Source organism: Terrapene carolina, unplaced genomic scaffold (genome assembly GCF_002925995.2).
Source record: "Terrapene carolina triunguis isolate 2854851 unplaced genomic scaffold, T_m_triunguis-2.0 Scaffold66, whole genome shotgun sequence".
NCBI classification, from domain to species: domain Eukaryota; kingdom Metazoa; phylum Chordata; order Testudines; family Emydidae; genus Terrapene; species Terrapene triunguis.
Genome location: NW_020664417.1, coordinates 60,413,724 through 60,430,600, shown reverse-complemented (window position 1 = coordinate 60,430,600; position 16,877 = coordinate 60,413,724). Strand labels below are relative to the sequence as shown.

The window sequence follows — 16,877 nt, the reverse complement described above, 5'->3', positions numbered from 1 at the left end:
CGGTTTCTGTGATTTGAGCAGCTGTCCATTGTGTACTCCAAATCAAATTCATTTTCACGTATCTTAGAATAAACAGATAATTCCCTGAAGCAAAATGCTTATATACTGAACTAGTGGTTAGCCTAGCGTTGTCTCCTCCTCAATAAATCCCCACTGAAATACATTATTTAAATAAATCAGTTGAGTTCAATCATTTTTTCCGCTTTTCTATCTTCTCTATTACAGGTAAACCTCAATTATCCAATTCCCAATTATCTGAAATTTGAATTTATGCCCTAGATCAAAATGCATATAGAAACAATTTCTGTTTACTGATAACTCTGATTATCTGACTGTTTTGGTTGATGAATCACACTTTACCTGTACCAGAAACTACCTGAACACCAGCTATGAGCTCTTTCCTGGCACCAACACTTTCAAATATAATTACACATTTACAGAAATAGGTTTTGCAAGAAAATAATTCTCATGGTTGTCCACAAGGTGGCAAACAGTTTTCTTTGCTGAAAAAGGTACAATATTCAGAACTGTCTTGGGGGGTGAGGGTAGGGGGTTGAATTAAAACAATAACCCTTAATTTTTTTCTATTATTTAAAACATACTGACTCGCTTTCTTTGTAAATATGTTTTAAAACTGCTGTCACTTTAATAAACTAGAACATAAAAAAAATTTCTCTGGTTTGGGATTTTAATTCTTTAAAGTAGAAAAAAAATACATATCAAAAAACTCACCTAAAAAAATCAACGGAAGAAAATTGTATTTTCTGCGACACGTTACATTAAAATCAATAATACAAATCTAACAAAGATGATAAAGATGATGTGCCAAAGGGGACGCTTAAGGAGCTAAAACTACTAGTTTGATGCATCTAGCCTTTCTGAAATCACCGCTTCAAATGCAAGCAGGGTTCTCTCAACCCTATATCCTTCTCAATAAACTGACTACAATGGAGTTTACTGGGCGGTGAGGGGGTTCAGATTGTAAACACCTGTCTGTGGTGGGCATTAGAGATCCCATAGCACTTTTCATAAGGGTAAGGATTTGCCCTAGACCCTTTGGCCAACATTTCCCATCCCTGTACTGTGTAGCATGCAGTAAGTCGTTGCCAGCCTCTCGTGTCATAGATAGGTACAGTACAATGATGGTGTCCATAAAGTATGTAGTTTGTAAAGAGTTTGAGGAATGAAAGGTGCTATGAAAATAAAAAATAATGTTAGTGTCATGAAGTCACACAGGTAGAACAAGAGATTTAGGCATTACTACCACCACCACTACTATAATGACTCAACAAGCCAGTAGTGCACAGCATGTAAAGAACTCTGACTACAGTAACTGATACAGAAAAGAAAGGGCCCACAGTAAGTACAGTTGTTTTTCTTCATACTCCTGACCTCATTTCTCATGGTCCCTTCTCCTGCCCATTGTGGAGATCCCAGAAACACGAGTGCTCAGTTATTATTAATCATTTATACAGTGTCAACCATGTGCTAGGTGCTGCACTGATACAGAAGACTGGTTCCTATCCCATAAAGCTTGCATTCTACATGAATAGACATATAAGCAAGGGAAAGGGATGGAAGCAACAAAACTTCTTGGTGGCCTACAGCAATACTGCCACAGGCTTTCCTGCAGAACAGGCTTATAATATTAACCTTTGCAAAATCACCTGGTGCAGAATCCAACTTGTCCAAATATTACCTCCTTGTTCTACATCAGCCTGTAAAATTTATTTTTAAGAGGCCAGCTTCTTGGCTGGTGTGTGAAGACCTATGCTTCTCACTACTGCAGCAGCAGCTGTCATCCTGTTAAACTGTACTTAGAATTTAGGATTACCACGTTTTCCTTTTTGAACCCTTGCTTTTTAAACGATCAGCCTGTTAACTCAAAATGCATGTATTGACTAATAATTGTGCAAACAGAAAACTAAGTCCACTGAGCAGTCTATTTCCCCCCAAAGTGTGTTTGGAAATACCATTGTAACTATTAAATCTGTTAAATAGCATCTTTAACATATAAGAAGATTATGTTCCCTTTGTCGATCACTGTAGATTGATGACATAGCAGAAAAGACTATATAAATTATTTGGATTTCAAATTAGAGATCATGAGCATCTCTAAAAATGTACATGTACAACATATCAAAGTAGCCCACAAAATACTTAAATGACAGATGTGGAGAAATGTACTCAAACATGCACACTTTTAAAAAACAAAGCTCTACTAAAATAACAACAAAGGGTCTGATTTAAACACAAAAGGAAATAATTTCAGACTTTAGGTTGACATTCAGTCCTTAATTCACCCGTGTGTGTGGAGATACCTGGCCCACAGTAGCAACAAGGTCTCAGTTCAAGGTGTGAAACTCAATTGTACTACCAAAGGAGTCAGTTAAGTCTGGAGTGTCAACAGGAGTTCTAGCCCTAACACTGAATTTCTTGGCTTTAGTCAGTTTAAAAAAACAACACCCTTAAGGGTATATTTTCAGTCCACTTGAATGAGGATTTAGTCCTGCTATTTTCATTGACATTATGGATATGGCTACACTGAAATGTAAGCCTAGGCTTAGTGGGACTCAAGTCAGCTGACCCTGGGTTAGAGAACACAAGGCTTGAATATCTACGCCGATTGTTAACCCTACATTAAGAATTTTCTTACACAGACTTGAACCTGGGGCTCCAGTGTCCACATTGGAGCGCACAGACCCAAGTCAAACCAACCAGATACCAGACTCCCTGGTGCCCTCATGAAATGTGGCTGCTCAAGCCCTTTGACCATAGTGCACTGTGGGAAAACTTGACTCCACCCTGCACATTATAGGAAGTTTGAACAGCCCAACAACACATCCTGCCAAGCAGACATTTTGGTCTGTGTGCTCCCAGCGACCAGAGCCAGCAACATGGGGAAGGGCACCTTTTGAAGAACAGCTCTTGCTTGCACTTTCACTCCAGTGTCAGGAAATGGGCAGAGCTTCTGAGAGACACTGGTGGACATTTTGGCGGTGTTTCCTGACCCACCAAAGGCACCAGACAGAGCAGGAAGAGGAGTCCAGGCATCACAGACTCAAACTGGTTGATGCTGTTCATGACACTCAGTATAGCTGCTGATGCCCACTACGTAGACCAGAACTCATGGCGCAGGGCCGCAGCACAGACTGGAACAATCACATCGTCATACAAACCAGAATGACCAGCAGTGGATCCAGAACTTTTGCATGAAGAAAGCTACATTTCTGGAGCTTTGTGAGCAGATTGCCTCGACCTTCCAGCATAAAGGTCCATGAGAGCACCATTGCTGGTCCAGAAACGGGCGGCTATAACTATCTGGAAGCTGGCTACCCCAGAATGCTATGGGTCTGTTGCCAACCAGTTTGGTGTTGGAAAGATGACTGTAGGCAGAGGTTTCTGAGGCAATCAGGCGTAAGGTTTACCCGAAGGAGGGCCTACAAGATATTCCTGAAGTAAGTGCTGACTTTGAGGGAATGGGATTCCCAAACTGCAATGGGGCCATAGATGGGACTCGTGCCAATCATTTGCCCTCCTCAAGGAGCACAAGTATATAAACCACAATGGGTACTACCCCATTGCTTTGCAGGCCCTTATGGACCAGAGAGGCCAATTTATGAATGTCAATGTGGGTTGCACTGGGAAAGTTCATGATGCACAAGTTTTTTGCCGATCAGAAATCTACATTCAGGACAGGCTGGGACACTAGTCCCACCAACTGACATTGTCAGAAATGGAGTTACTGTCCCCACTGTTATTCTGGGGGACCCCACATACTCCTTTTTGCATTGGCTTATAAACCGTACCCTGATTTCAGAGGCCCTGGCAAAATTACACTCCCAGCAGCTGCAGAATGGGTGTTGAATGTGCTTTTGGCAGACTGAAAGCCTGTTGGAGATGTTTATAGACCCGTTTGAATGCCAGTGTCATCAATGCTGTCCACATTACTGGAGCTTGCTGCGCTCTTCACAATCTCTGTGAAGCCAGAGGTTAGCCATTTCCCCCTGAATGGACCTATGTCAGCAAGGGGCCACTGAATCGGCACCCTCAGCCAGAAAGTGCAGCTACCACAGCTGGAGCTGGATGCACCTACGCAACAGAAGTCAGGGATGCTTTGTGCTCTCACATTATGGACTTGCATAGCCCAGCGGAAGAGGGAGAATAACACTTTTATGACTGAGCTTGTGGGGGTGAGGATGGGGCTCATTGATTGTGGGGTATTTCAGTGCTTGGGGAGGGGTGAGGAGTTAATTACCATGCAGTTTATTTATGAATGACATGACGACTTATGAAATGGGGAGGGAGGGATTTACAGTAGGGATTGATGTAAGGAAGTGAGTGAAGTATGGATTCATATAGACAACTGTACTGAGGAATGGTGTTTTAACGCCTAATTGTCCCTGATCATGTATTTAACTTTATTATTTTACATGGACATTCTATGATATGATGCGGGGATAGCAATCAACTTTCTTGATTAAATAAAAAGCTTTATTTATAAGTGTATTAGAAAAGCACAGCATTAGCCGATTGCCAGGCAGGCTAGGTGCCATTACCACATCAAAACACCAGTAACAACAGAACCACATAGAAAAAAGAAAGGGCATGAACAAGCACGAACAGTGAAAGCACATACAAGACAGAAACCCCCTAGAGTCGATTGGAGTAGAGATGACAAAGGAAGTTGGCCCATGGGATCGTGGGATACTTTGGTGGACTCCTAGGACCTGAGATGCAGGGGCTACATCAACACTGCAAAGCAACAGAGCTCAAACCCTGGGTCTCAGCTTGACCCGGGCTCAAACCCTCCACCCCTGTAGGGTCCTAGGACCCTCAGACCGAGCCCAAGTCTGATCAATTTGCATGTAGATGGAAGGGAGTCCGGGCTTACATTGCAGTATGTACATACTCTTAGAGACTCACATAGTTAAAATCTATGTGCACTGTGCCAAAATATTACCATTTCAACTAACATCTTGAGGGGGGTATTTAAGTTTAAACCTAGAAAACAACTTGCTACCAGCATACATTGTTTACAATTACAAGCTTAATTGCTATCCCATTTAAATATTTTCTTACAGACCTTGGCTTCAGGATCACTGTTGATGCTACAGGAATCATCTTCATTAGACTGTGGAGCATTTCTGTTATGAAAAAATATTATTATTAATTATTTGTATTACCATAGCGTCTAGGAGCCCTAGTCATGGATCAGAACCCCATTGTGGCACTGTACAATCATAGAACAAAAAGATTGTAAGCTCTTTGGAACAGGGACTATCTAAGTATAAGACAAGAGACAACAGATGAATACAGACAGACAGGGAAGTACAAGGCAACAATGAGACAACATTGAATAAATATTGATAAAATAGGGTTTACGGTCAATATAGTTTATAGCACAGCACAACATATTCAAGCTGGCCACTCTATGGAGATTTCTTAAAACAACATACCTGAGCTTCAAAGACGCATAGCGTAATGTTGCTCCCTCAAATTCTTTTAGACTGGGGTCTGGATTCACTGTGGCTGCATGAAGGTCCTAGAGATAAACATACCATTATTAATACATTATTAGGCATGTGCTACAGCAAATTACCTCTAATTTCAAAGGGAAATAAAATCCTCCCTGCCAAGAAGCATACAGTGTTTCCGGATAAAGTTAAAAAAGGCATGCATATATTTTCAAATTATTTTTCATTCAGTGCAGGCATCTTATTTTTACAACATGATATTTACCCTGTTGATTTAGACTGAATCCATTCTAAGTGCAAAGATCAGAAAATGGCAGCATGTTTGTGTGCTAGATATCCCTAGCAATACCCCATTTACTTTGGCCTATATTATGAATGACATTCGTGGAGCAAAAAAAAATAAAGAAAAGAAAAAATTACAGCCACTGCCATGCAAAAACAAGGGTAATAGTATTAAATATTCTAAAATCTAACAACATACTTGCCTTCCAAATGTCACTATTAATCTTTCCCCCATTCAGTACAGCAAAATCACTCCATGGCTGTTTCTAGACATATAATTATTCACACAGGAAGAAGCACATTGATAAAAAAAAAAGAAAAAAAAATACAAGACACTGTTGTTAGCATTGATATTTACAGGATGGGTTAGGGAACAGATCACCTCAAAACTTCAACTAGTTAGTCCACTATACAATGGCATTTGGATGGGGGGGGGCGCGGAGGGAGAGGGGTTCAGGAGGAGATGTTTCTACAGTTACTTACCAAAACAAATGATTGGAATAAGGAAAAGTTAATATGAATTAAAAAAAGACAATGAGATTACTCTTTAGGTATGATCTTGAAAGCAAGCAAAATGAGTCTGAATGTGAATGTTGGCCATAACTGCTATGACCTGCTACAAAACAGCAATTGGGAGAAAAATGGAATTTCCATTTCTCGGGGGTTCATTTGTTGAGTATTCTAACTCTAAATATAGTGTGAACTGGAAACACTGAAATACAAGGCAATGTACAGCATAAGGGTCAAATAATTTCGAGATCACAGGAAGAAAAAAGGACAATGGACGGGAAAAGGTGATTAGTAGGGAGCACAGGCACACTTCTTGCAACAAAAACAATTCTGAACAATCTAACACAACTTCCTCGTGTGTGTGGTTTTTTTTTTTAAATAAACAACTAATGTCCTTAACCTCATTCAAAAGTCTATAAGGAAACTGCTATATAATCCATCAAATGCACATTTTTAACACTGTTACAATCAGTATCAGCAAGCTGAGAGATGCACTGGTTTCTGCAAAGAGTGCAAGAGGGCAGTCATTTAACATTATGTCTGCTCTACGGGCTAGGAGTGTGATTTCCTGGCTCATGTGGAGCTAGCGTGAGTATAAATAGTGGTGTAGCCACAGTAGCACCGGTAGCAGCAGCACAGGCCTGGCTTAGCTGTGCCGAGTACGTACTCATCTCCGTTGCCACTACCTGTGCTGCCATGGCTACACTGCGATTTATACTTGTGCTTGTTCAATGAGAGCTAGCACGAGTATGTGTACACAAGCAGGGGAATCACATCCCCAGCTCCTAGGATAGACACAGCTTAAGTGCCAATCATAGGGTCCCTATTCTCCTTCTCTCCACAGGATATGAGTATCTCCCATGGACTTGAACAGGAGGTACTAAACTGCTGTGGAGGGAGAATATGATATTTAGATGACATTAGACCATCTCTTTCCTCCCATTAAATCCCCCAATATTAAAAAGCTCTGTTCAGGCTGACCTACTCCAAATTAACACAACCTAATTCTGAATTAACTTGTGCTACGGATCCCTGACTTTAGGAGATGTTCCTGAAACAGCCATGCTGCAGAAACTCCTGGACAGAACAGCTTCTGCGGTAGCTGTCATCCTGTTAATCTGTACCTGGAATTTAGTGGTAGTTAATAGGATCGGCACAGCTTTCCCTTGGGAACTAGCTTTTAAACTATTAGCTTATAAGAGCCATAGGTCCTAGGACAGGGAAGACCCAGTAGAGAGAAACCTTGCTTCCTGAGGATTCCTTAAGCTCCATAGTTTAAAGGGACCAAACCACCAGCTCCTGCTGTGGTGGCAAGATACATCCCACCCCTGAGGGAAAGTGAAACCCTGTGGTTTCCTTTGCCCTCCACTGGCTATTCCCACGTAGGGGAGAACATCGCACTAAACTTTAGTATAATATAAAGAAACTAATGAAATTCAGACCATCAGTTAGATCTTTTCTGAAAATCTATGGTCCAGGTACAAAAGGATTAATTTAGGGAATTCACCTTAAACCTTCAAAAATGCTAAGATTAAATACAAAAAGTATCTCCCCATGTTCTGCTGATACTAAATTTGCTTCTGGCTGCAAGATGCAATTAAGGAAAAAGGCAACAAGATAAAAATAATCTCAAAAATTTGGAAGAGGATATTTTATATACTGAACATAAAGGTTCTCAAATAAATTTATTCAATAACGTAATGCTATAAATTGTTCGTGGCCAAAACAGATTTTCAAGATATTTTTTAAAAAGGTATAGAAAACCCACATATTTAGTATTATTTACCATTTTCTCTTAACAGGTCGCAGGATTTTTCAAATTATTCTTAACGTACAATTACACCGGAGCCATTTCCTGTGCTGATGAAAATGGCACAGGAGCATCTGCTGCTATAAAAGCAGGGAAAAAATGTCTTGCAACCAACAAAAAACCATAATAAATTTGAGAACACACTAATTTTTTTCCACTTTTTTCAATTTGGACCAATGTTTATTTTGGTTATTTGCATTAATAGTGTCATTTTCCCTCTACCCAATGTTTCTCTGCTTCTCCGTGTTGGATTAACTCATTTTCCTTGTATTAAATATTCATATCAAGGTATACTATGAAACAATACCTGACTTTTGTCTTTGTTCCTTACAAGCCTTCCTTAAGGAAATCTGTCAAATTAGACTCACTTTCAACTCAAGGCTATTTTCTACTGATTGAAGCAATGCTTCAGAATATCGCTTTAGTTAAGAGACAAGGACACAAAGAAAAATAAATGAATGAGAAAAAGGATCTTTAAAAGGGTAAGAATATTAGTTGTTAAGGAAGAAAATATATCTGTTTATTTGAGAAACCTGAAAGGCTGAACAGCACAAATAAACTAACCTCAAGTAGAGTGTAAGAGGGCTGGGGGTTTCTAACCAGGGAAGTATGGTAAAGATAAAGCAAACTCTTGTGAACTGATGGAAAAAGATAATATGGGGAACTGGAATGTCTCCTGTATAATGGTACTTTATTCCAGCTCACTCTCTTTCATTCATCTGAAACCTGTAACTCCACCAGAAGTTATATGAATCTTGCCACAATGCAGAGGAATGAACTAATAAGCCTTCCACACCAAATTATTCTATACCAAAATCCATGTATTCAGTGAAATGTTTAACTATGATATCACAAATTCTCTGATTAAATAAAAACACTGTAGACACAGAATACCATTCACACATTTAAAAAAAAAAAATGTGTATGGAGCATTCAGGGTGGGCTACAGTCCAACAAAAACAAGGGCATTCTCCTGAGACCAACACTATCCTCGAGTTGCCCGGAGGTACTGAGGTACTTACAGAAAAAAATATCAAGTGCCAATTTGAGACTTGTGAAAATCCAAAGAAAAACATAAAAAGGAAGGTGACACAGACTAGACTTTGAAATCTTTGGTTTCTATTGGGGGGGCATGGATCAGCATTCACGTTGTACTCCCCATCAGTACCCAGCCCAACCCGGGGAAGCTAATGATCCAACCAGTGGACCAGATTCGGTGATGAATCCTAGTCACGTGCCATCTGAGGCATGTTGCACATACGCTAAGAAGATTAGTTCATCATAACATTGTTTTTCTTTCCTTATCCCTCTTGCCAGAACCAAATAAAACTTACTGGAGTCCTCCCTCAATTCCATCTTGTATTTAACTTCAAAATTCCTGATATTGCAGTGACATTTCACTTCAGTTAGCCAAAGTTGCCACAAGTTGACCTTCCCTTCCCATCCCTTTCCTCTCAGGGCCTCAGCTACCTGCCTCTACAGTGTTCCCAGACCTTGCCAGTCCAGGGACAAGGTCCTCCTATCTGAAAACGTGTGTGGTATCCTATTACACTGCTGCTTCAGCACTGGTCCAGTCCAAAAATCAACATTACTTAATCATCATGTGTTAGAAATTTGCAAAACAAAATGGAGAAACTCTTGGAGACAATTTCCTATTGCAATTTGACATCAACCATATTTTTGCATAAAATTTTATTCTAGAAACATACCTAGAGACTCGTTAAAATATAGATTAATTGTCTGAGAACTTTCTGGTTGAAATTATTATTATATAAATTCCTGTGTAGAGACTTCTACACTACAGTCTATGTTCCTGATCTTGCAAAGGGATCTGCACAGGTATAATGTTCTGCCTGGGCGGATACCTTACAGGATTAGTGCCCACATTGTATCAAAATCTACATGGTCCTCTCCTATGCACTGGATATTTGGTCTTGGCACGACCATTCATAACAGCTTTTTCAGGATTTTTAATATATTGGATCAAAACCTTTGTTTTCTTAATTCATAGATTTTACATGCTACTTTAATGTGAAGATCAGAAAAAAAACTATTCTCCTTTATCATGGCAAACCATTGTCTGTAATGTTAAAGTTTAATATTAAAAGTAATTCCCAAATGTTTTAATAGCTTGTCTACACAGTAGGGTAATACTGTCTACAGAGAGTAATTTCTAAAGTGCACTAATGTGTTGCAGATTAATTGGTCCATGTAGAACTTCCTGGTGCACACCAAAGGTTCCCTAGTGTACTTTAACATAGTACTGTTTCAAACAGCATTACTTTAAAGTGCACCAGCAGGGTCTATCCAGATCAATTAATGCGCAACTCTTTAGTGTGTTTTAGAAATCACATACTCATAAAACGCATCACCCCACTGTGTAGACAAGCCCTAAGATACTTGTCTGTCATATTAAAATGAAAAATGTCAGTCCTACAATTAAAAGCTACTTTACCATCAGTGAAAGAAAAAAACACTGAATACACAAATTCATAGTTATAAGTCAAAACCTTGTCCACAAAGTTTTAGAAGGAGACAAATAATTTATGACTGAGTTATAAACTTTAAAATACAGAAATTTACACTGGAAACATTGGTAGCACTTTAAATTCAGCACCCTTGTAATTCCTCTGAATTTCAGAATTATCTTAGAGGTAACATCACTCTTCATCCTTCATATCATTTAACTTTGTCCATTTAATAGTCAACACGTCTGGCATATAGTGAATTCCAGAGAAGTCTTGACCGATGTGAACCACAACTGAAATAGTTCACACACTAAGCATAACTTCACTCATGTGAGTAGTCCCACTCAAATCATGCAAGTGAAGTTACACATATTTAAGTGTTTGCCTGGTCAGGGCAAGCCAAGCATATATATATATATATTTCAAAAATTATAAATGAACTGCAATTTTTCTAGTTTACTGTTCCATTTGGTATATTTTATATTTTCATGTACAGACATCAATAAGTTATCCCATAGGATTGTCCCAGAAATGGGTATTTTAGTGGGTTATTACCATTTAAAAATATTTAGCAAGTTTTCTTCTTTTTCACAATGCTTGAAGACAGAGGGCACCCTGTTTCTAGTTTAAAAATTCTGCACAAAAGAATGATGTTTGTGCTCAGATAATTTTTCTGGTACGATTCTAAAATGCTTTCACTTTAGAATGCTTTGTATATTTAATATAAGCTATACATTCAGTAGTTACCGACTGGACTGTAACTTCCAATGTGTTTGCGTGACACTCCTAACAACTGAACCGCTAAGAGAAGATGCAATTACAAAGAGTCTAGCCAAGAGACTGTTAATGTGTAAATATTTTATGTAGCCTGCACCTGTGTAATGAAGTATTGCTTCAGTACCCTAGGGAACCTTAATCATTTCACATTAATCACACATACAGGCTGTCTATTTTTGTACTAGATATGATGTCTCCTTTCATACTACACATCCAAATCTTTAAGATGTTTCGTGAGACAAAGGCATTAAAAACAAAAAATATTTATGGTTTATTGTCAACAAACAGCTAAATTTAGAGATGCTAACGTGTAATGGATTCTAAAGCTTATGTTACTAACTGTTTTATGTGCAAGCAGGGCCGGCTCCAGGCACCAGCTTGTCAAGCAGGTGCTTGGGGCGGCCGCTTCGGAGAGGAGCGGCACGTCCAGGTATTCGGCGGCAATTCAGCGGACGGTCCCTCACTCTGCCTGGGAGCAAAGGACCTCCCGCCGAATTGCCGCCGCAGATCGCGATCGCGGCTTTTTTGTTGTTGTTGTTTTGGCTGCTTGGGGCGGCCAAAACCCTGGAGCCGGCCCTGTGTGCAAGTAACTGGTTGAAAGAGATCCTAATTTCTTTTCAATACTCAGTAGTAAGAGGTCACTACATTTTACCTCAGTTTCTGGGGTAGGAGATGGGGTAATAGAATTAAGTGATCCTTTCCTTGAGCTCTGAAGATCCGTTGGTATGGAGACAGGACGTTCCCACTGGGTTGTTCCTGTTGGTATGTGCCAGTAATAGGTCCCAGCAATGTCATTGATTTTTTTCCAGCCAGGTGGCAAGTCGGGGTCGGTCTGAAATGAGTGATCACTCCATATATCTGCTGAGAAAAGAAAAATAAACCTGTATTATTCAACACATTAAATGCTTTTTAGATTTCCAGTTCTGGTCTTGACTCATGTGACGTAGGATTAGTACTGCTCTTGCTCTTTATAGAAATAAATAAACGTCACAGAAGTAAATTATACAGTATTAAGCATTGAGATAAAGATGAAATGGTCAACATGGCATGAATTAACCTACAAAGAGGAGGACAACAAGATGGACAGCTTACATAGAGATGCATTAATACAGCAATTACTTGATATCATCATTCAAACTACCCCCTTTAAAATCCAACCATACCGAGGATATACCTGCAGGTACATTAACATAGAATATGCAATTAAATAACTTGGCAATGTGATGTTGTTCCCTGCCTGTCCCCTTCCTCAGAACTCCCTGACCACCCTCAATACTCACAAAGGGAGCATTCCTTTTGATAGTGAAAATCATCTTACAAAAAATAATTACACACATGCTTTCATCAATATGAAACTAAAAAAAATTAATTATTTAAAATGGTGAACAGTTGGAAAACCATACACCATTCCATATTTAAAACTGGTTGTCTCAAAAGTACAAATAGTTTTGAACTGTTGATCTTACACAGTGGTAAAAGAAAAATCCATAGGTGAAATCTCAGTCCCATTGAAATTAATGGTAAAACTCCCATTGACTTCATTGAGGCCAAGATTTTGTCCTACAGACCAAAGATATCTTCAGATTTTATGTTGTTGGGGAGATCTTTATTGACCAGCTGCCGTCAATAAAGATCCCATAGTGAATTTCATAGAGTGGAAACATTAACCCTAGTAACATGACCATGTTCCAGCAAGGGCAATTACTTTCTACTTACATGTTTTCTTGCAGTTATAGATGGACATGGTATTCTTTACTTTCTGTATTAAGCTCTTGAACATTGCTATTGTGTACTTTTAAACAACTGCTGTGTTCCATCCCAGAGGGGACCAAATTGGGACAATAAATAGTTTCCTCTTAGTGCTTGGAGCTATAGATAATGGGGAATTCAGGAACAAAGAAACTGTCATAGCAGACCTGACTAGTGATCCAGTAACTTGACTGTGGCATTAGTTAGTACCTGAGGCTTCAAAGGAAGGTGCCAACCCACTCCGCTCGCTCCTCCTCCTCCCCCCCACCCCCAAAATAGTGTTCCACTTCCCCATAAGGTAAATTTCTTCTAATCCCTGGATGGCTTATGCCCTGAAGCATGAAGCTTTGCAATATTTATATTAACTAAAAAATTCTTATGCTAGCTATGTAACTGTGGAGGTTTTCAGTATATATATATATATATATATATATATATATATATATATATATATAATGTCTATACTTCTTTAATCTTAAACTCTTGGCCTCCATCATATCTTGTGGCAACAAGCTCCACCATCTAAAAAATATTTTAAATGTGTTGCCTATTAATTTAATTGAATGCTTCCTGTTCTTGCATTATGAAAAAAGATACATAGGCACACTCAATTCACTTTCTCTACCATTCATTATTTTGTATACCCCTTAGTCATCATTTCTTAGTCTACTCCTGGGGGAATTCTGCACATCTGCGGATGCGCAGAATTCATCTGTCTCGCATAATTTTGTATTTTACTGCATAAAAAACATTTTGCCTAAGAAGTGCTCCAGTTCCGCCTTTTGCCCACCAGAGGCCGCTGTGGCGCTAGAACAGCTGGTTGGCGGCCTCTGGTGGGCAAAAGGCAGAACTGTAGCACTTCTTAAGCAAAATGTTTTTTATGTAGGAAAATACAAAAGTCTATGCCCATTGCTGCAGAATTCCCCCAGGAGTAGAGTTCATCACAGAACCCTGCCCGCGGAGCCAGGTTAGGACAGAGTGGGGCAAACAGAGCTGCTGGGGGGGGGGATGGTCAGAGACTGGGGTTCAGAATAGTTAGTGGGGGGGACAGACTGGAGCATGGGCTCAGGACCTAGTGGGGTGACAGCATTGAGCCTGGGGACGGGGGAGAGGAGCTGCAGAGACCTATGGGGATGAGGAATGCGGGGACAGGGGCAGACCTGCCTGACTGAATGGGAGAGGCTTGGGGTCAGCCAGGGTCTGCATGGGAGAGGCTTCCCAACACCCCAACAATCACATCCTCTCCCCCCAAAGAAAAACCTCCCATTCACACCCAACTCCCTCCAGGATCACTCCTAGGCTCCTTCCCTCTCCCTGAGCTCCTCTGTTATCCCTGACTCCCCCAAGCCTTAGCACTGCTTCTCATAGGTGCAGGAAATACAGTTCTGTATTGTAATTTAAATGAATTACACAAAGTTCTGTATTAATATGCTTAGTAAGGAATCTATTCGTTCAAAAAAAAAAAAAAATTACCAGAATCTTTTTTTTGGGGGGTCTGTATTGTTACAGACATACTTGCTGACAGCTCCCCTCCTCCTCCCTCCCCCTCAAGGGTGACTTGAGCTGAACACAGTGCTCCAGGTGACTGACAAGAGCTACAATGTTTTTCCAGTGGAGCCGCATACTGTTCCCAAATCATTCGTTTATTATTCCTGCAGTAAGATGAGCAAATTCTGAGCTGAAGAGCTCACAGACCTCCAACTACAAGACTCCCATTAATATTTAGTTTTGAGTCACCTCTGTTATAAGGGAAACACAACTTAGGTCCAATATCTGAGAGTCCTTAACATTTGTGTAGTAAGGTCAGGAATATCTTAAATATTCCAAATATTTGTTTACTAATTCTATGTTCTATCCTGTATCACATTCAAGCATCTCATTTCATTCTTCAAGGCCTTCCACAATTTAGTTTCTTCCTATCTTTCTGTTCTGGTCTCTTTACTTCGCACACTCCCTCTTTGCTTAACCCAAGCAATTTATTATTGAGAAAGGGACAGTTAGATAAGTAAAAACAAGAAACATTGCACAAATATTTTCAAAAGCTGATCGTGTCATGCTCACCAAAAATAGCTGCGTGCTACAATGCCACAGAGTTTGAAAAATCCAAACCAACACTATGAGGTATTGGTGGCAGTGCTGCTATTCTTCAGAACCAGATATAGAAGAGTAAATTGAAATAGCTAATTTATAAAATCCTAAAGTAGCAAAGTTGCATCAGAGTCTATAAAGAAAACATTGGGCCTTTCAGTGCATACTAGCATGAAAAGACAACCAACTTGCATTGTCATAAAGAGAAAAAATTAAAAGCTTAAATTTAATGAATAATTTGGCATAGTTCAGTTGTAAAGAGTAGGGGGTTGGGATACTTCACACTTATTTAGGGCTCATTTCCATTTGAAGTCAATGGGAATCTTTGAATTGACATCAGTGGGTGTTGGATCAGGTCCATGTGTTTTTCAAAGCATTTTATGAACATTAACCAATTAATCCTCAAAACTCCCATGGCAGGCAGACATTATTATCCCTTTTACAGAAGCAAGCACTCTCATTCTTCCCCTTCCTTCTTCTAAGTGCTAAAGCCTATGGTCTCTCTAACCCATCCCCTGAGCTGGGTGGAATGGCTATCAAAGCAGAGAGATGGAGATGTTAATCTCTCACCTGACAGAAATGAAGGACAAAATGCTGTGTTAGATGGGACTCAGAACAAAGAGTCCTTGTGAAGTGCTAAACAACTTCTCTGAGAAGGTGAGGTCATTCTGCCCTAGCAGAAAGGATCCACAATTCTTTTGTTTACTCTCAGGCTGTGGTTGAGGATGGGGTGTTTTTTTCTGAATTTGCACATAATGAATAACTAACCTCAGTCAATTTTATAATAATAGGAAATGTTTTATTTAAAGTTTTTGGACTCAATAGACTACAAGTTCACTGATCTTCAGAAGTATGAGGTTAGTGTTAACTATTGTTCATATAGGTCATCTTAGAAAAAGTAGCCTAAAGTTGCTTGTGGAAATAGACCATCAAATGCCCCTGCTTGTTCTACACAACATACAATAATTAAATGAAGCAGAACATAAGTATGGATAAAATCATTTCTTTAATGTATTATACTGATAAAGTGCATCAGAGTCCTGCACTTAGGAAGGAAGAATCTCATGCACTGCTACAGGCTGGGGACCGACTGGCTAAGCGGCAGTTCTGCAGAAAAGGACCTGGGGATTACAGTGGATGAGAAGCTGGATATGAGTCAAGAGTGTGCCTTTGTTGCTAAGAAGGCTAACGGCATATTGGGCTGTATTAATAGGAGAGCTGCCAGCAGATCAAGGGAAGTGGTTATTCCCCTCTATTCGGCACTGGTGAGGCCACATCTGGAGTACTGCATCCAGTTTTGGGACCCCATTACAGAAAGGATGTGGACAAATTGGAGAGAGTCCAGCGGAGGGCAATTAAAATGATTAGGGGGCTAGGGCACATGCCTTATGAGGAGAGGCTGAGGGAACTGAGCTTATTTAGTCTGCAGAAGAAAAAAGTGAGGGGGGATTTGATAGCAGCCTTCAATTACCTGAAGGGGGATTCCAAAGAGGATGGAGCTAGGCTGTTTTCAGTGATGGCAGATGACAGAACAAGGAGAAATGGTGTCAAGTTGCAGTGAGGGAGGTCTAGATTGGATATTAGGAAAAACGATTTCACTAGGAGGGTGGTGAAGCACTGGAATGGGTTACACCGAGGGAGGCGGTGGAATCTCCATCCTTAAAGGTTTTTAAGGCCCGGCTTGACAAAGCCCTAGCTGGGATGATTTAGTTGGTC

General features: G+C 39.9%; 1 protein-coding gene across 8 annotated transcripts in view; it reads right to left on the bottom strand.

The window, feature by feature from the left end:
- APBB2 (amyloid beta precursor protein binding family B member 2) overlaps positions 1-16,877 on the bottom strand; it is a 241,533-nt gene that overhangs the window by 115,787 nt on the left and 108,869 nt on the right. For 5 of the 8 annotated variants that reach the window (XM_029910641.1, XM_029910640.1, XM_029910638.1 and 2 more), the window contains 4 exons: positions 11,977-12,185; positions 5,963-6,025; positions 5,460-5,545; positions 5,087-5,147 (listed from right to left, as the gene is read on the bottom strand). In XM_029910641.1, the coding sequence (XP_029766501.1) occupies positions 5,087-5,147; positions 5,460-5,545; positions 5,963-6,025; positions 11,977-12,185 (419 nt within the window). The remainder of the gene's footprint in view (positions 1-5,086; positions 5,148-5,459; positions 5,546-5,962; positions 6,026-11,976; positions 12,186-16,877) is intronic. The other 3 variants (XM_029910639.1, XM_029910642.1, XM_029910643.1) reach the window with 3 other exon arrangements.